Genomic DNA, 21,189 nt, shown 5'->3' on the forward strand with positions numbered 1-21,189 from the left:
GACACTTTTGAATGTTGCTAAAAAAGATTCTAAGAGTTTTGGAATTCAAAAGAGTTAAGCATGCCAATAATGACAGAGGCCAACTCCAACTTCCAATAAGTGAACAAAATAACATCCACATGGTACATGTTATATACTTAGAATTTAAAGTTCCCAACTTTAGATCGTTATAATATGCACAGAAAGGGAAAGCATGGCTGAATTGGCCTGGTCCTTAATTTCTTTTAGTGCCATTTCCACCTCTTTTTTGACACATGTTTCCACATATCCGCTCTGAGGTCCGACTAATCGGCATTTGTGACGGGAAGTCCTACTTTGCGGGTGCGGTGGTGAGGGGAGGCGAGGAGTAAAAGGCTCCCTACCAAAGGCGATTTTATATTCAAGACTCGAATCCGAGACCTGCGATTAAGGATGAAGGATTACTTACAACTCCACCACAACTTTATCCAAAAAGAAAAAATAAGCTTAAGGGTAAACCACTTTCATTTAGAAAAAGAAAAAGTAGAGTGATCTGTTTTTTCTTTTAATCTCAATGGACCATTGGAAGTAGTGGATAAAAGATTTACAGCTCAAAATGGATTTTCCTCTAATCAAACTCATCCAAAACTTTAACTATGCATTAATTCCAAACAAATTGTGATCGGCTATATAAATTTTAGCTATCTATTTTGCTCCATATATTTTGAAGATATCAAAATTGGCTGGCTGCGAACATAATATAGGTTTGTAGATGGTGATTAAGAATAATCAATTATATAGGAAAGAGTTCAGCAATTCCTTGTAACTTGTTCACATCAGTTTCCTTTTCTTTTCCTGCTTTTCTTTAGCCTTCCTTTAATGATGGTATTCCTTTTTCCACACAATAATACTATAACCAACATGAGGTGCTTTATGTGAATTAATAATTGAAAAAGTTTCCATTGCGTTGAACCAGAAAACCAGTCAAAATTAAAGGGCCAAAGCACTATATATAATATTAGTTGCTTAAAGATTCAAGTATCAACTGTACTTCAGAACAAGAAGAAATTAGAGTTCTTCTAGCCTATTTTTCAGCCATGAAATTCTTGAAAATCTTTCTTCTTTTTTGCATAGTTAGTTGTTTTGCATGGCCAACTATTGAGATCCCTTTAGAGACGTATATAGTTCACGTCGAGTCCCAAGAAAGTCAAATTCTCACTCAATCATCATTAATGGATTTAGAGAGCTGGTACAACTCTTTCTTGCCAAAGACCATAACAAGCTCTAGCTCAAACGAAGAGCCCCGTTTGATATATTCATATCGCAACGTGATGAAAGGCTTTGCAGCAAGATTATCAGCAGATCATGTTAAAGAAATGGAGAAGAAACCAGGCTTTATATCTGCACAACCACAAAGGATATTGTCTTTACACACTACTCACACTCCAAGTTTTCTTGGATTGCAGCAGAATATGGGTTTGTGGAAAGATTCCAACTATGGTAAAGGTGTGATCATTGGAGTTTTGGACACTGGTATTTTTCCTGACCATCCTTCATTTAGCGACGAAGGAATGCCTCCTCCGCCTGCTAAGTGGAAGGGCAAGTGTGAATCAAATTTCACTACAAAGTGTAACAACAAGCTCATTGGTGCGAGGTCCTACATACAGGACGATCGCTCGCCAATAGATGATGATGGACATGGCACCCACACAGCCAGCACTGCTGCTGGAGGTTTTGTGCAAGGTGCCAATGTATATGGGAATGCTAAAGGTACTGCAGTTGGGGTTGCCCCTCTTGCTCATTTGGCAATTTATAAGGTTTGTGACTCTTCTGGTTGCGCTGACGGTGAAATTTTGGCTGCCATGGATGCTGCTATTGATGATGGTGTCGATATCCTATCCCTTTCCCTTGGTGGATTTAGTAGTCCCTTGCATAGTGATCCCATTGCACTCGGTGCATATAGTGCAACAGAAAGAGGCATTCTTGTAAGTTGCTCAGCTGGCAATGAAGGTCCATACAATAGCTCTACTTCAAATGAAGCCCCATGGATTCTCACAGTAGGTGCAAGCACTCTTGACAGGAAAATTAAGGCCACTGTTAAGCTCGGAAACAAAAAAGAATTCGAGGGCGAATCATCTTTTCATCCAAAGGCTTCTAGTGTAACATTTTTCCCTCTATTTGATCCTGCAAAGAATGCAAGTGATTTTGACAGCCCTTATTGCGGAACAGGTACACTGACTGACCCTGCTATTAGAGGCAAAATAGTTTTGTGTATGTCAGGTGGTGGTTATACAAGGATTGGAAAAGGACAAGCAGTAAAGGATGCTGGAGGTGTTGGCATGATCATCTACAATGGGCTAGAATATGGTGTTACTACGTTAGCCGATGCTCATGTCCTTCCTGCCCTGGATGTTACTTATAGTGATGGAATGAAAATTCTTGACTATATGAATTCAACAGAGAAACCAGTTGCTAGAATTACATTTGAAGGGACGATAATCGGAGATAGAAATGCACCAGTGGTCGCTTCATTTTCTTCTCGTGGCCCGAGCACAGCTAGTCCTGGAATCTTGAAACCTGATATTATTAGTCCTGGTGTTAATGTCCTTGCAGCTTGGCCTACCTCTGTCGAAAACAAAACCAACACAAAATCTACCTTCAACATAATTTCCGGTACCTCTATGTCATGTCCTCACCTCAGCGGTGTTGCAGCATTGCTAAAAAGCGCACACCTTACTTGGTCTCCTGCAGCTATTAAATCAGCAATCATGACAACTGCTGATACAGTAAACCTCGCCAACAATCCCATCTTAGATGAAAGGCTTCTTACGGCTAATATCTTTGCCATTGGTGCAGGACATGTCAATCCGTCAAGAGCAAATAATCCGGGACTAATTTATGACACTCCATTCGATGACTACTTACCTTATTTGTGTGGTTTGAATTACACAAATCGACAGGTGGGAAAACTTCTACAACGCAAGGTCAATTGCTTGGAAGTGAAAAGTATTCCTGAAGCACAACTAAATTATCCGTCATTTTCCATCACACTGGGAACAAATTCTCAAACATATACTAGAACAGTAACCAATGTTGGTGATGCTAAATCATCTTACAGTGTGGAGATAGTTTCACCACAAGGAGTTTCCGTGATGGTTAAGCCCTCTACTCTAAAATTCTCCGAGTTGAACCAGAAGTTGACATACCAAGTGACCTTTTCCAAAACAGCCAATAACTCAAACAGTGATGTAGTTGAAGGATTCTTGAAATGGACTAGTAATAGGCACTCTGTACGAAGTCCAATCGCAGTTGTGCTAGTCTGGTAAAATTGCACGTTTATTTGCCTTACCTTTCTTATAATTTGATCCTTTTACAATAAGCATGTGACAATATGTTATTAGATTTTATGGTTTGTCTAATTCAAAGAGTCGTTTTTCAAATGCATTTTGCCTTTCAATCATCTTTTGTTTCAGTCTATAAAAATTACTTTATCATGGATACATCCCTCTTATAACTTAAAACTATGTAATCGTACACATTAAACTCCATATATAATAGAAATTCAATGAATAGGGGTTTTTGAGTGTATGATTATAGAAGACATGGCTTGCAACTGTAAATTTATATAGGCCATTTATAGAGGATCTAAGTGCCTGATTTAAAATGCAGAAAGTGTATCCATAATTAAGCCATATTACAAGAACAAGCAATTTACTTTTCAAGTAAAACGATATCAAACCTTTTGAAATATAAATCAAAATTAAAAGAATGTTTCATAAACTAGAATATACAAGTAAATTAGAATCAACATAAATTTGTATGCAGCTAAAGATAAGGATATAAGAAAGTAATTCAATATATAAAGAAGTAACTAAAATAAGTGGAAGTATAAAAATATTACTGACGATTAAGAAAATAGAACTGATGTAGTGAAATTTTTACATAAACTGAAAAGATGTAAAAAAAAAAAATTACATAAACAAAGTAAAAGAATAAAGTAGAAATATTAGCCCACACCGAAAAGAAAGTAACAAAAGAGGAGTCTTGGCGTAGCTGGTAAAGTTGCTGCCATATGACCAGGAGGTCACATGTTCGAACCGTGGGAACAGTCTCTTGCAAAAACGTAGGATAAAGCTGCGTACAATACACCCTTGTGGTACGGCTCTTCCCCAAACTCCGCCGTGGGAACAACCTCTTGCAAAAGCGCAGGGTAAAGCTGTGTACAATGGACCCTTGTGGTCCAGCTCTTCCCCGAACCCCGCATAGCGGGAGCTTAGTGTAAAAGAAAGTAACACAAGTATAATAGAATGTGAGTACTTTCAAACCAGTAATGCGGACTTATTACACACGGAACATATTATTAAAAGGAAAAGAGACTAGAACTCCAATGTTGCGGTTTCTTCTAAGACAACTGCAATTGGATTTCTTACAGAGTGCCTATTACTAGTCCATTTCAAGAATCCTTGAACTACACCACTGGTTGAACTATTGGCTGTTCTAGAAAGGGTTACTTGATATGACCTTTTCTGGTTTAACTTCATGAACTTTAGAATAGAGGGCTTAACAGTCACAGAAACTCCTGGTGGTGAAACTATCTCCACATTGTAAGATGATTTAGCTTCCCCGACGTTAGTCGCTGTTCTTGTATATGTCTGAGAATTTGTTCCAAATGTGATGGAAAATGAAGGATAATTTAGTTGTGCTTCAGGAATACTTTTCACTTCCGAGCAATTCACCTTGCGTTGTAGAAGGTTTCCAACCTCGCGATTTGTGTAATTCAGACCACACAAATAAGGTAAGTAGTCCTTGAATTTGGTATCATAAACTAGTCCTGGATCATTTGCTCTTGACGGATTGACATGTCCTGCACCAATGGCAACGATATTAGCCGTAAGAAGCCTTTCATCTAAGATGGGATTTTTGGCGAGGTTTACTGTATCAGCAGTTGTCATGATTGCTGATTTAATAGCTGCAGGAGACCAAGTGGGGTGTGCGCTTTTAAGCAATGCTGCAACTCCACTGAGGTGAGGACAAGACATAGAGGTACCGGAAATTATGTTGAAGGTAGATTTTGTGTTGGTGTTGTTCTCAACAGAAGTAGGCCAAGCAGCAAGAATGTTAACACCAGGACCAATAATGTCAGGCTTCAAAATTCCACGAGTCGCTATGCTTGGTCCTCTGGATGAAAATCCAGCAACAACCGGAGCATTTTTATCTCCAATTATAGTTCCTTGGAATGTAACACGCGCAACAGGTTTTTTTTGTTGAGTTAATATATTCAGTGATTTTCATTCCATCATCATAAGTTGCATCCATAGCCGGAAGAACATGAGCATCAGCTGATGTCGTAAAACCATCATCTACGCTATTTATTAGAATCATGCCAACACCTCCAGCATCCTTAACTGCTTGTCCTTTTGAAATCCTGGAATAATCACCACCAACCATACACAAGACTATTTTGCCTTTAATAGCAGGGTTAATCAGTGTACCTGTTCCGCAATAAGAACTGTCAAACTCACTTCCATCTAGTGCAGGATCAAACAAAGGGAAGAATTTTGTACTAAAAGCCTTTGGATGAAAGGCTGACTCGCCCTCAAATACTTTCTTGTTCCCAAGTTGAACAGTGGCCTTAATTTTCCTGTCAAGAGTGCTTGCTCCTACTGTGAGAATCCACGGTGCTTCATTTAGAACTGAGCTTTCGAATGGACCACTATTACCTGCAGAGCAAACAACAAGAATACCTCTTTGTGTTGCGCTATACGCGCCAAGTGCAATCGGATCATTATGGAATGGACTTGTACTTGTACCAAGGGAAAGGGATAAGATATCAACTCCATCATCAATAGCTGCATCCATAGCCGCTAAAATGCCACTGTCAGAGCAACCAAAAGAATCGCAAATCTTATATATAGCAAGATGAGCAAGAGGAGCAATCCCAACTGCAATGCCATTAGCATTTCCATATACATTGGCACCTTCCACAAAACCTCCAGCAGCTGTACTTGCAGTGTGTACCATGTCCATCATCATCTATTGGCGAACCATTGGCTTGTGGGAACGTCCTCGCGCCAATGAGCTTGTTGTTACACTTTGTAGTGAAGTTTGATTCACATTTGCCCTTCCATTTAGCAGGCGGAGGAGGAATTCCTTTGTCGCTAAACGAAGGATGATCAGGAAATATCCCACTGTCCAAAACTCCAATAATCACACCTTTTCCATAGTTGGAATCCCTCCACATTCCCATGTTCTGCTGCAATCCAAGAAAATTTGGAGTATGTGTAGTGTGTAAAGATAATATCCTCTCTGGCCATGCATATACAAAGCCTGGTTTCTTCTCCATTTCTTTCACTTCCTCTGCTGATAATCTTGCTGCAAAACCTTTCATCACATTGTGATATGAATATATTAACCGCGGTTTTTCATTTGAGCTTGTACTTTCAATAATATTTGGCAAAAAAGATTGGTACCAACTCTCAAGATCCTCAGATAATGATTGAGTGGAAATTTTTCTTTCTGGAGATTCAACTTGAACTATGTAAGTCTCTAAGTTGCTTTGCCTACTAGGCCATAATATACAGCCAAATATGCAGAAAACAAGAAGGATATTCAGTAATTTCATGGCTGCAAATGAGCTAAAAAACTCTAAGTTCTTGATATTTTGAAGTAATACATGAGCTACTTATGTATTTAGGAAATTAAAGAAGAGTTTATGCTTTTCATTCTTTGAAGTACTAACATATATGGTTCAAGATGCAGTAAATTCTGCTTGGAACTTTTGAATTGTTTAATCAATAGTGTTTACCCGAAAAATCGGATAAAGTTGAATTTATGTATGGTTCTAAGGGCAAGTAGATTCTTCTGATATGAAAATAACAATGCATGTATTTATGTTGCAAAAATAGAAGATGATGAACAAAGATATTAGGTGAACTTTAGAAAGATAAACACAATAAATTCTTAATCCAAGTGAAAAGTGCCTTCTATTACAAACTCTCCTGGCTTTTATAGCCAATGATTGCTACTTTATCTATAGCAACATAATGGAATAAATATTACTAGTGGAGGACCCATGATGGTATGTCTCCTCCTTAATTCCCGCAGAGATTCTCTCCTTTGGTGCGGTTGTAACAACTTTTATCTGTGAACTCGATACTGCCTCGAGCTCGATACCGGATCGGAACCTCGGCCTTGATTTCGAGCTAGGTGATCACTTTCGGGCATCGATGTTCGGGACCTGTATCGACCGATGTTACCTCGTTCGATTCGAGTGCCCGGGCTTGACGCCCCCATCTCGGAATACGCTCGGGGTCTCCATGAAGGCACCCCTCGATTGAAATGCCATCCTCGATCGATCTTCACGACCGAGGATCGGTTTTAACTGTATACAGATAGCCCCCTCATTTCTCGGAAAGGAGATGACGAGGAACGATGTGATTTCCCTAAGGTTCGACCGAATCGATAATGACGTTTCTATCAGCTTTGACTATGACGTGCGTGATAGCTGTCCCATCGATTTTGTTTTATCGAGGCATTTAATGCGCGTCAGTCGGTGGTCGGCCACCGCTAGACGAATCGCCATGCCTTATAAATGATTTTCGCATACAATGTTTTCCACTTTTGTGCTTCTTCTTTTCCCAAATTCTCTCTGATTAGTTTCTCTTATTTCGTCGTTTTAGTGCCGCTTGTACCAGAGTTTTGGTGTCGTCCCCTCTTTCACCTTTCTTTGTGACTTTTTCTTCTCGTATTAATGGCGAAAACTTCAAAAATTGTACCTCATAAGGAGAAAGCTTCCTCCTCACGGCCGTGTGACGATAAGGTGCCGACCGAGCCGTCCATTCAAGATTATATTCCCGGCCCGTGTATTATAAAGGCTGATTTTAAAGTGGAGAATCCTTCGTCCGTTCCGGGTCAGTGTGAGCACGTATCGATGTATATGTGCTCTATAGCGGAGGTTTACCTCGAGGCCGTCAGGAAAGATTGCGGCTGGGGTTCTGAGGTTGTGATACAAATCCCCTCCTCCGATGAGAGCGTCACTACCTATGTGGAGGGATTTCTGAGTGTTTACACCTACCCCTTTACTTTGGGAGCTGTCGATCCTGTGATTTTTGATTTATGCAGGAGATATCAGGTCACCCTCGGCTAAATTCATCCTTCCTTATGGCGTATAGTCATCTTATTGCGTTTCTTCTCTATCAAAGCCGGAGGGTTGGATTTTTCTCTGAGCCACCTTATACGATTGTATCGGCCTCGGATTTATCGTGGACTTATTAGGCTATATCGTCGGGCATCGAAGGCTTTGATGTCGAGCATCGATGAAGATAAGGATCGAGGCTGGATGGGTCGATATGTTCGGGTGAGGACTCGTGATCTTATCCCGGAGGAAAAGATGCCGTTTCCTGAAAAATGGAATTTCGACCGTAAGTGATCCGTGTTTGCTTTTCGTATATTTTTCCGTGTTTGTTATTATTATTTTTCTGATGTTCAGCTGCACCTTGGATGCCACAAGCTGTGCCTGATCTCGAGGATTGGGTTCGAAAGTTAGCCTCGACTTCATCCTATGCCGAGCGCGCTTGACGTGATTTGGCTAAAGGTAGATGGGAGGCCAAGAATCATGGTGAGGTTCGGTTCCTGTTTCTCTCGAGGTATATTCTGCGTTTATTTTGTTATTGATTTTTCCCTTGTATATAGGTGTAACTAGGGATGCCGTTCTGCGGCCTTTGAGCGTTGATGAAGGCAACAAGCCCCCGGTCCTGGAACAGGGGAAAGAAAAGAAACGAAGGGCTTCCTCTCGGCCGGAGGACCCTAAGCCCAAAACTCGAACGGTGAGGAGAAAAATCATTGCCCTTTCGATCGACTCGGTCCATCGACTGAGGGAGGAAGAAGAAGAAGAAGATAGCTCCTCAGCTTTGGTAGTCCGACCCGCGGAGGCAGTCGAGGTTGTTAGAGCCGCTGAGCCGATGGCGTCCGTGCCCATCGGGGTTGGTTCCGAAGACCTAGATCTCGATCGGAGTACTCCGAGTGATTTGCTCGGGGCAATGGCAATGGGCCATTCACCTTCCCTTCCGTCTTTTTCTGAGGAGGCGTTGAAGGAGGTTCGAGAGCTGAAGGCTCCCGATATCGATGCTGGCTCAAGTGCAGCGGATCCTTTTAAGGATTGTTTTATCGGTGTTGATGACAGTTCCGATATCGGTGATGCCTCTCTTTTGTTAGAGGAAGCTCAGCTTTTTATTACTCGGGTAATAATTCTTTCGTACTTTTCCATACAGCTTTTGTTAGAGTAAGCTCCTCGTTTTGATGACAGTTTCTAACTGTGCAGGCCATCGGTAGGTTTCGAGTTGATCTTAGCCAGTGTGAGGCCGAACTCCGGAAGGTCTTAGGTGAGAGGGATGACCTTCGGCTTCTTTTTAGCAAGAAGGAGGAGGCTATCAAGGACCTTCAAGCGGATTTGGCTAAGGTCCGTGAAGAAAGGGTCGAGTTCGATCAGCAGGTGAGCCTTGTTCTGTTAAAGTATGGATTCGACTCGACTGTGGAAGTTAACCATCCGTTGTCTCAGTTGCAGTAAAAGATCGAGAAGATCGGGATACTTCGAGAGGAGGTCGATCAAATCCGGGCCGAATGCAACCAGTGAAAGGAGACTATTGACCGCCTGGCAGCGGAGAAAGAAACCATCTTAACAAAGTTACTATCAGCCGACGTTCAGCTTCGAAACGTCAAGCAAAAGGTGTTGGCTCAGACTAAGAAAATCGATGAGCTTGAGATACAACTTGCTGAGGCTAAGGCGGAGGTTGAGTCGTCGAAAGTTTTGGCGGATAAGTCTATCGCTGTATACCGAGCTGATGCTGAGGCAGCTCAGGTGGAGGCCCGGGAAGCGGCGAAGATTGCCGATGCTCGAGCTCATTGGGTTGCCGAACTTGTTAAGTGTAGATCTCGGAGGGAGACCCTCGAGGAGATTCATGCTCGAGGTTTTGATCTTACCGAAGAGGTAAAAAAGGCAAAAGAGCTTGAAGCAGAAGCTGAAGCCTTGGCTTCTGATGATGATGACGATGATAACGATGATGGTAGCAAAAGTAGGTCCGAGGGTGGGGAAGACCTCGACCCAGAAGCTTAGAGTCTAATTCTCATTACCTGTAAATTAATTACGTAGGCAATTTTGTATATATATATGATAAGGTTGATTTTGCTTGTAGAGTTGGTGATGATTCGAATATTAACGTAAACTCGTAGCTTTTCCAATGTTTCAAATTCGATTGGGTCTTTGTTCGAACTTGGCAGCCCGTAGGCTCAACGGTCGATTGAGTATTTCGAATATGATATAGGAGTAGCCCGTAGGCTTAATGTTCGAGTGTTTTTTTTGAACTCGAGATTATGTGGTAGCCCGTAGACTTAATATTCGAGTGATTATTTCGAACTCGAGATAATGTGGAAGCCTGTAGGCTTAATATTCGAGTGATTATTTTGAACTCGATGTTGAAGTAACCCGTAGGCTCAATGGTCGGCCGAGTATATCGAACATGATATAGGAGTAGCCCGTAGGCTTAATGTTCGAGTGTTTTTTTTTTTGAACTCGAGATTATGTGGTAGTCCGTAGACTTAATATTCGAGTGATTATTTCGAACTCGAGATAATGTGGAAGCCTGTAGGCTTAATATTCGAGTGATTATTTCGAACTCGATGTTGAAGTAACCCGTAGGCTCAATGGTCGGCCGAGTATATCGAACATGATATAGGAGTAGCCCGTAGGCTTAATGTTAGAGTGATTATTTCGAACTCGAGATAATGTGGAAGCCCGTAGGCTTAATATTCAAGTGATTATTTCGAACTCGAGATAATGTGGAAGCCCGTAGGCTTAATATTCGAGTGATTATTTCGAACTCGAGACAATGTGGAAGCCCGTAGGCTTAATTATTCGAGTGATTGTTAATTCTAGTTGCATAATAAATCTCAAGCCATTGTACATATGTTTTGGGGAAATCAAATATGAACATGGTTTATTTTGACCATTTTGGCTCTTACAATTTTTCTCTATTGTTGTGAGAAGATTTTGTTGCATCTGAACTCAATGTATTTGAGGGCCTGGTGCCCCCCGGTATTCGAGGCCGTTCGGGCTAAGGGTTGAAAGCCTCGGATACTATTTTGTCAGCGCAACACGATCGATGGTTGCCTCATTAAAAACCTTGCCGCAAAAAACCCATTTGGGAAAAGGCCGGTCTAAGGAAAAAAGAGTGCAACATGTGCTTTTGAGCAAAAGAATACTTCTGTTCTTTGTTCGAACTTCTGTACGGGACAGATGAATAAGGTCGGACCTTAGCAGTAGTACCATTTTAGATATGATACATTCCAACTGCTTGATAGCTGTTTGCCGTTTATGATGCCGATCCTGTACGATCCTTTCCCAAAGTGCTCGAGCACCTGGTACGGTCCTTCCCAATTTGGTCCTAGTTTTCCTTCGTTTGGATTCCGAGTATTGATAGTGACTTTCCTTAACACCAAGTCTCCTGGCTTGAAGTGGCAAAGTTTAGTTCTTCGATTGTAATACCTTTCGATTCGTTGCTTTTGTGCGGCCAACCGGATGAGGGCAGATTCTCGTCCTTCGTCCAATAATTCAAGGTTGGTGTTCATAGCCTCGTTATTTGATTCTTCCGTCATGAATCGAAACCTGGGTCTAGGTTCTCCGACTTTGACTGGTATCAATGCTTCGGAGCCGTATACTAAGGAGAATGGGGTCGCCCCTGTACTGGATTTCGATGTTGTTCGGTACGCCCAAAGGACTTCGGGCAGGATTTCTCTCCATTTTCCCTTAGCGTCGTTTAATCTCTTTTTCAGATTTTGAAGAATAGTTTTGTTTGTGGATTCGGCTTGTCCGTTTCCACTGGGGTGGTATGGGGTTGCTAGTATCCTTCTTATTTTGTGATCTTCGAAGAATTTTGTGATTTTGCTGCCAATGAATTGCTTCCCATTATCACATACTATTTCGGATGGTATTCCGAATCGGCATATGATATGATCCCACAGAAAGTCGATAACCTCTTTTTCTCTTACTTTCTCGAACGCCTGCGCTTCAACCTATTTAGAAAAATAGTCAGTCACAAACAAAATAAATCTGGCTTTACCTGGGGTCGATGGCAGGGGGCCGACGATGTCCATTCCCCATTTCATGAATGACCATGGTGATAGGACCGAGTGAAGTTGTTCTCCGGGCTGATGGATCATCGGAGCAAACCTTTGACATTTATCGCATTTACGAACAAATTCTTTTGCGTCTTTGCCCATATCGATCCAATAATACCCTGCTCTGATCACTTTTCGAACTAACATGTCAGCACCGGAGTGATTGCCACAAGTGCCCTCGTGTACTTCCCGGAGGATGTAATTGGTATCTCCCGGACCTATGCATACCGCCATCGGTCCATTGAATGTTCTTCGATATAACGTTCCGTCCGCAGTCAAGGTGAATCGAGCAGCTTTAGTTCTAAGGGTCCTGGACTCTTTGTGGTCTGAAGGGAGCTTTCCATCTTTTAAGTATTCAATATACTTGTTTCTCCAATCCCAGGTTAAGCTAGTAGAATTTATTTCGGCGTGCCCTTCCTCGATTACAGATCTTGAAAGTTGAACGACAGTCTCCGAGTTCAAATCATTCACCTCGACCAATGATCCCAAATTAGCAAGCGCATCGGCCTCGTTATTCTGTTCTCGAGGAACATGTCGTAGACTCCATTGTTTGAAATGGTTCAAAGTGACGAGCAGTTTGTCCAAATACCTTTGCATTCTGCCTTCTCGAACTTCGAAGGTTTTGTTTACTTGACTCACCACTAGCAAAGAGTCGCAATTGGCCTCAACGACCTCCGCTCCCAGATTCCTAGCTAGCTCGAGACCTGCAATCATTACTTCATACTCGGCCTCGTTATTAGTTAACCTGATAGTTTTAATAGCTTGCCTAATAATGTTACCCCCGGGAGATTTTAAAACTATGCCTAGCCCGGATCCCTTTACGTTCGAAGCTCCGTCCGTAAAGAGGATCCATGCCCTCGTTGATAAATTTGATTTTAACAGTAGTTCTTTTTCGACTTCGGGTACGAGGGTCGGCGTGAAATCGGCCACGAAGTCTGTTAAAATTTGAGACTTGATGGCTGTTCGAGGTCGATATTCGATATCGTACCCGCTGAGTTCGATGGCCCATTTGGCCAATCGGCCCGATAGTTTGGGCCTATGCAAAATATTACGAAGTGGGCAGGTGGTTAATACGCTTATGGGATGGCATTGGAAGTATGGTCGTAATTTCCTAGAGGCGCTAACCAGCGCAAGCGCCAATTTTTCCAAGTGCGGGTATCTAGTTTCCGCTTCCCCTAAAGTCCGACTTACATAGTAAACTGGAAATTGCGTACCTTCTTCTTCTCGAACTAGGACACTGCTTATGGCAACTTCTGATACTGCCAAGTACAAGTAAAGTTTTTCATCGGTTTTTGGAGTGTGCAGCAGTGGCGGGTTCGATAGATATCGTTTCAGTTCTTGCAATGCTAGTTGGCATTCCGGTGTCCAAGCGAAGTCGTTCTTCTTTTTGAGTAGAGAGAAAAATTTGTGGCTTCGATTTGATGATCTTGAAATGAATCGGCCTAGGGCTGCTATTCTTCCTGTTAACCTTTGTACAGCTTTCACGCTGTTCACGAGGTGATGTCTTCAATGGCCTTGATTTTGTCTGGGTTAATCTCGATTCCTTGATTTGACACCATGAAGCCGAGAAACTTACCCGAGCCGACTCCGAAAGCACATTTTTCGGGGTTGAGCCTCATGTTGTATTTCCTCAGAATATCGAACGTTTCCTGCAAATGGGTCAAATGGTCCTCTGCGCGCAGGGACTTGACTAGCATGTCATCAATATATACTTCCATTGATTTACCTATTTGTTCTTCGAACATTCTATTTACTAGGCGTTGATAAGTAGCTCATGCGTTTTTTAGCTCGAAGGGCATTACGTTATAACAATATGTTCCGCATCTGGTCACAAACGAAGTCTTTTCCTGGTCTTCCGGGTTCATCTGGATTTGATTATACTCGGAATAGGCATCGAGAAAAGTAAGGATATCGTGGCCGGCCGTGGCATCGATCAAGTGATCGATGTTGGGCAGTGGATAAGAATCTTTGGGCTATGCTTTGTTCAAGTCCTTGTAATCTATACACATTCTAAGTTTGTTTCCCTTTTTAGGTACTACGACCACATTGGACAACCATTCGGGGTATTTTACCTCTCTAATGGATCCTATTTTGAGCAGTTTAGTTACCTCATCTTTTATGAATGCGTGCTTCACCTCCGATTGGGGTCTTCTTTTTTGCTTCACCGGTCTGAATCTAGGGGACACACTTAGTCGATGTGTCGTTATGTCTGGCGGGATTCCTGTTATATCTAAATAGGACCAAGCAAAGCAATCAAAGTTATCGATAAGAAATTGAATAATTTTCTTCCTGAGTTCGGGTCTCAAACCCCTTCCCAGGTATACCTTTCGTTCGGGCCAGTGATCGATCAAAATGATCTGCTCCAATTCCTCAATAGTTGATTCGGTGGCATCGGAGTCATCAGGGGTCACGAAGGATCGAGGGATCCACTGATCGCTATCTTCTTCGATGCTTTGCTTATCTGGCTGGGTCGAGGCCGATGTCTTTGGTTGCTATTTGGCATTCCGGTCTTCGACTGTGCCTCCTTTTGAACCCGATCCACTCACTGGCGAAGAAGAAGATGTTGGTTTTGCTTCTTCAATGGAGAACATTTCTTTTGCGGTTGGTTGTTCTCCGTACACTACTTTGACGCCTGTCGGTGTTGGGAATTTGAGGACCTAGTGTAGGATCGAAGGTACAGCTCTCATGTTGTGGATCCACGGCCTTCCGAAAAGGGCGTTATATCTCATATCGCCTTCGATCACGTGAAACTTTGTTTCCTGAATTGTTTCGGCGATGTTTATCGGTAGGGTTATCTCGCCTTTGGTGGTTTCGCATGCCATATTGAATCCGTTTAAAACCAAAGTTGCGGATACGACCCAGTTTTGTAGGCCGAGCTGTTTTACGACCTTCGATCTGATGATATTGGCCGAGCTACCTGGATCAATTAACACACGCTTAATCTTAATTTTATTCATGAGTACGGATATTACCAGTGCATCGTTATGGGGTTGGATGATTCCCTCTGCATCTTCATCATTGAACGATAAAGTCCCTGGGGGAGTGTAATCTTGAATTCGAGGTCGCTTTTCCATCACAATCGATGTTTTAGCGCGTTTGAGTATAGGTCCCTGAGGGGTATCGACGCCGCCGATGATCATGTGAATGATGTGCTGTGGCTCTTCTTCTTCGTTTCATTTGCCAAAGTCCCTGTTTTTAAAATGGTTCTTCGCCCTATCACTCAAAAATTCCCTGAGGTGCCATTTGTTAAACAAGCGGTCTACTTCCTCTCTTAATTGTCTGCATTCTTCCGTTTTGTGACCATGGGTGCCATGATATTCGCATATTTGATTGGGATTCCTTTGGGCCGGATCGGTCTGCATGGGTCGAGGCCATCGAGTATCTTTGATGTGTCCGATGGCCGATACGATGGCGGATGCATCGATGTTGAAATTATATTCCGATAATCGAGGAACTTCTACAGGATCAGCATGTTTATCAAAACCTCTCTTACTCATAAGTCCCCGAGAAATTTGCCCCCGATCATATCTGCGGTTATTCCTAACTGTCTCATGCGCCGAACTGTGGTTCACCCGATCTGTGACGTACGGTTGATATCGGTCTTTGTTTGACCTTTGTTCTCTGTTGGTTTCCTTCAGAATTTTAGTGGTTGCGCGGTTCTGACGTGTGGGTTCATACGAAAATCCCAATTGATCATCTTCGACCCTGATTTTCGATTGGTACCAATTGTGTATATCCGCCCAAGTTATTGCAGGGTATTCGGTCAAGCTTTGTTTCAGCCGACGTGATGCTGTCGAACTCAATTCGTTCAACCCTTGGGTGAAAGCTTGTACGGCCCAGTCGTCTGTGACTGGTGGCAAATCCATGCGTTCTATTTGAAACCGGGATACGAATTCCCTCAGTATTTCGTCACCCCTTTGTGTTACTTTGAATAGATCGGATTTCCTCGTTGCGACCTTCACGGCACCAGCATGTGCTTTCACGAACGAATCTGCTAACATGGCAAAAGAATCGATAGAATTCGGTGGCAAGTTGTGATACCAGATCATTGCTCCTTTAGCGAGGGTCTCTCTGAACTTTTTCAATAATACGGACTCGATCTCATCGTCTTCCAAATCGTTGCCTTTGATGGCACATGTATAGGAGGTGAGATGTTCGTTAGGATCGGTCGTGCCGTTATATTTGGGAATTACGGGCATACGGAACTTTTTTGGGATCGGTTTCGGGGCCGCGCTCGATGGAAAAGGCTTTTGTATGAATTTATTCGAATCCAGCCCTTTCATCATGGGCGGAGCCCCCGGGATCTGATCGATCCTAGCATCATATGTTTCGAATTTTTTGTCGTTAGCTTTGACTCACTTTGTGAGCTCCTCGAGCAGTTTAGCAATTTCAGGAGCGGTTCCTGATTTTTGCTCGTTCGGTTTCACTGTGTCGGGCTCCGTTCTGGGGGTTACTTCTCGAAGAAGCGGATTGGAGTTTGGATTACTTCGCATATGAGTTTGGCTCTGCAACTGAGCTATCGCTACTTGTTGGGCTTGTAGCATTTCGAAAATCATGCGCAAGCTGACCCCGATTTCCCCCGTGCTGTGGGTGTCTCGGGCTATGGGTCGAGCGCCACCCTGAACGCTTCTTTCCTGCTCGGAACGTTGATTCGCTTCTAGAGCTATTCGTGAATTGATATCTACTGGTACTTCGACTCGAATTTCGGGTTCCTCGATTCGAGCCTCGTTGACGTTGTTGGGTAGCCTTTAGGCCACGGGCACCAAGTTATTGGTTTTATCCTGAAGGCTGGCTTCGAGGTCGATTGGCAGAGCCATTGCTGACATGAAGTTGTAAGCTGGAGTGTGCTGTATATTTGTATCAAATAATCACTTGTTATCCTTAGCCCCACGATGGGCGCCAAACTGTTTATCCAAAAAATCGGATAAAGTTGAATTTATGTATGGTTCTAAGGGCAAGTAGATTCTTCTGATATGAAAATAACAATGCACGTATTTATGTTGCAAAAATAGAAGATGATGAACACAGATATTAGGTGAGCTTTAGAAAGATAAACACAATAAATTCTTAATCCAAGTGAAAAGTGCCTTCTATTACAAACTCTCCTGGCTTATATAGCCAATGATTGCTACTTTATCTATAGCAACATAATAGAATAAATATTACTAGTGGAGGACCCATGATGGTATGTCTCCTCCTTAATTCCTGCAGAGATTCTCTCCTTTGGTGTGGTTGTAACAGCTTTTGTCTGTGAACTCGATACCGCCTCGAGCTCGATACCGGATCGGAACCTCGGCCTTGATTTCGAGCTAGGTGATCACTTTCGGGCATCGATGTTCGGGACCTGTATCGACTGATGTTACCTCGTTCGATTCGAGCGCCCGGGCTCGACACCCCCATCTCGGAATACGCTCGGGGTCTCCATGAAGGTACCCCTCGATTGAAATGCCATCCTCGATCGATCTTCACGACCGAGGATCGATTTTAACCGTATACAAATAGATCTCCTCATGTTACATAATGTATTATTGTGTGTGGAAAAAAGAGAAGCATCATGTGATGGAATTACCGGTCTTACTACTATTCCTGTTATTATTATTATTATTATTATTATTATTATTATTATTATTATTATTATTATTATTATTATTATTATTATTATTATTATTATTATTATTATTACCCCTAAATGCACTTGGCTTATCTTTTAAGATCTTTTATTTTTGGATAAAAGTTGTAGCACATTATTAAAGTTATCCTTGTCATGATAAAAGGTACTAATAAATTAAGTGCCAGGTTTCTTGCATGGAAGCTTAAATTTTCCCAATTGGCTTTTAAGAATTCTAATTATGAATAAAATGCAGATTTTTTTATGAAAAGAAACTTAAGTGCCAGACCAATTGCAGTCATGCTTTCCTTTTTTCTTAATTATGTGCATATTATAAGGATCTAGAGATGGGAACTTTAACTTCTTTTACACATATTACATATACCATGTGGATGTTGCTTTAATTTTTTGTTTGATGTTGGACTTAGTATCTGGCATTTTTGATATACCCTCTGTCCTATATAAAATATTCAGCTATTTATAATATTCAATTTGGCAATATGTTGAAGTTTACATCTTCTAATGGATAATTACATCTTTCAAGAACCTAGATAGGGTCAAAATAATATTACTTAATTTAGGCCACAAATACAGGTTTTCTATATATTTTATGTTGGGAGCAAGGTCAAATTTGCAATATATACTGTCTGAAATAATTAATTTTTGCAGTCTGCTAAATTTTTGGTCTACCACCCTTACCCGTACTTAGTGAAAATTCAAAGTAAGGATGATTTTAATGTGAAAATAGTACGGGCTAACCAGTTTTCGGATTTATAATTAAAAAATAGTCAGCGTTTGCAAAGTCATTGAAAAATAGCCACTATTTTGCTGAAACACGAAAAGTTACAGCATATATGCTGGATTATGGAGCTCCTGCGTATAAACTTCCAGCATATTATGTTGGAACTCCAGCACACGAAAAGTTTCAGCATAATATGTTGGACATTGGAGCTCCTGCGTTTAAACTTCCACCATATTATGTTGGAGCTCCAGCACACGGAAAATTTCAACATAATATGCTGGACATTAAAACTCCTGCATTTAAACTTCCAGCATATTATGTTGGAACTCCAGCACATTATGCTAGAATTTCATATGTAAGAAATTCGAACTCTAGTATATTATGCTGAAATTTTTTCGGATTTTTAAGGGTGTTTTTGTTTAGATTTTATCTTTACATGAAAAAATGACTAAATTTTGATTACTTTTGAAATCGTAGCTATTTTTCAATTACCAGTTATAAATTTAGCTATCCCTTATTTTGTTCCGATTTTAAACCATCGACAAAAGTTTAAAGGTAAATTTGGACGTTTATCTAAAGGTAGATTTATTTGGTTGAATTAGAGTAAATGTAGGAGTTACTATGACTTATATAGTTATAAGGATTATGTCTTTATCAAAACAGTGTTAGGTAGATCCCAAAGTAAATAAAATCCACCTACACAGTATACAGCTACATAATAGGAGAATGTGATGACTGTTATAAGAAAATTAAATTATGGTGGATGTTTACTCTTCTCCATTATTTTCATAACTCCCAATACTCTAATAATTATGGAGTTATGATTGTAACTCCAATTATGGAATTATGATTGTAACTCCATAACCTCCTCCATAATATTCCTCTCAAATATTTAATGATATGTTCAATGACATATTTTGCAATAGTGATTCTTCACTTTTCATGCCTATATAAAGACCTTGTAATAGATAAGAAAATACACACAATTAAAAGAAGAAAATCTCTTCCTTCTCTCTATCTCTATTTCTTGTTCATATTTTACTAAATTGATTTTATTTCATAATAACATTTCTTGTTCATGTTTTACTAAATTGCTTTAATTTCATAACACGTTATGGGCACGAATGCTATTTTATTTCTTCTAATACTTCCTAAAAGAAGTGAAAACCTTCCATGGAAGCTACAACTGCTATTGCTGCTTTGCCAAGGAAAACTTTCATTACATCTCGATAAAGATTTTGTGGTAAGCACTAAATATGACACTGTCGTGTCATTAATTTAGTCTTATATGCATAATGACGAGAAAGGTAAAATTTTATACTGCAATAGCATAGTTAACCTCATATTGATCTCAAGTCAGTCTCATTTGATGATAATAATTGCTAGACCTTAGTTTGACGTATCATCTTATTCAATTTGATGATGAGTGTTATATCTTCTTGCTTCAAATTCATGAAAATTAAGACTAATATTAACCCCAAAAGGATTGCATTTTGAACCGTGCAACAATGATACATTTGCATAGACATGTGATAAATTATAAATCTAATTATATTATTTTTAAGCTCAATCATTTTTACTTAGAAGCAATCCCATTCTCATTTTTAGAAATGGTGCCAGTAAACTTTTAAAGCCAACCATGCATAAATATTATCAATGATTTTTTCAATTAAAGGACTTTGCAAAATCAGATAATTTAGATTGTTATACGATATGTAAGTTATGATGGATAAATAATTTTTGCCACTAATTTTTATAATGCTTTTAAAGCTTCAGTTATGCATCAGACCACCAAAAGCAAGAATAGTAATATTTTATGTCTTATTAAAACTTAATTTACTTTTGCATATAATTACGACCTCATATATTTTTGAATGCTCAAGGGTGAATTCCAGTAAACTTTGGCATATTATGCCATTAATTGAGGGTAAGACGGTAGGTTCATGTCCCAACGCGCCATGAGAGTAAGACTTGAGTTCGAGTTCTGGTGCACCATGATGATAAGAGTTGAGTTAGAGTCCCAACTCATTATGGCCTAACATGCTTTTATATAGGTAAGGCATTGGGTTTGAGTCCCAATGCACCATATTGATGATATAATGATGACTAAAGAAAAATAATATATTTTTCATGAAAAAGCATGAAGCTTGTCCCACTTGATTTGCTCCATTCTTGAAGTGAATGTGATAGCAGTGCATAATAAGTCTAGATGAAGACAAATGGTTGACGAATGAACATTGGTGTGACAAATGGAAAAATAATAATAGTCATCATTGTGGTAATTATAAAATGAGAGAACAATGATGGTTCTCAAAATATATCTTTCAAAAAGTAAAGGCAATGTTTACCATCAAATTGGTATGAAAAATAATAAAGCAGGCCGCTGATTATGATCCATTCCTTGAAGAGAATGTGACTTTTGATAATCATTGAGATTGCAAACCCATTCCTAAAGGTGGATGTGGCAATATGTGATAAAAGTAATGAATAAATACATGCAATGCATGATTGGATGAATACCACACAACTCACCTCTAAGGGAGGTTTGAGTGAAATAAAGAGAATAAATATTATTGTGTGGTTACATGAATATGTCATTGGTCGCGTACATATGATACGCCAAATTTTTTTTGTCATGCCTTATAAAAGTTATTAAAGATAAAAATTAAGCAAGAAATAATTTTGCTTATGATGATTTTGACCATGACAA

The 21,189-nt window shown here is 40.5% G+C and overlaps 1 protein-coding gene and 1 pseudogene across 1 annotated transcript; one reads left to right on the forward strand and one right to left on the reverse strand.

Moving 5' to 3' along the window:
* The first annotated feature begins 984 nt into the window (after positions 1-984).
* LOC107796404 (subtilisin-like protease) lies at positions 985-3,415 on the forward strand. The gene has a single exon (XM_016619161.2). It carries the CDS (start codon positions 1,056-1,058, stop codon positions 3,282-3,284), a length of 2,229 nt encoding a protein of 742 aa, XP_016474647.2. The 5' UTR covers positions 985-1,055; the 3' UTR covers positions 3,285-3,415.
* A 547-nt stretch (positions 3,416-3,962) lies between these two features.
* LOC107796405 (subtilisin-like protease) lies at positions 3,963-6,580 on the reverse strand (annotated as a pseudogene).
* Between the last annotated feature and the right edge of the window lie 14,609 nt (positions 6,581-21,189).

This window comes from Nicotiana tabacum, chromosome 15 (genome assembly GCF_000715075.1).
Source record: "Nicotiana tabacum cultivar K326 chromosome 15, ASM71507v2, whole genome shotgun sequence".
NCBI lineage: Eukaryota > Viridiplantae > Streptophyta > Magnoliopsida > Solanales > Solanaceae > Nicotiana > Nicotiana tabacum.

Coding starts and splice junctions, on each gene's coding strand:
- LOC107796404 (XM_016619161.2), top strand. CDS start 1,056: ATGAAATTCTTGAAAATCTTTCTTCTTTTTTGCATAGTTAGTTGTTTT.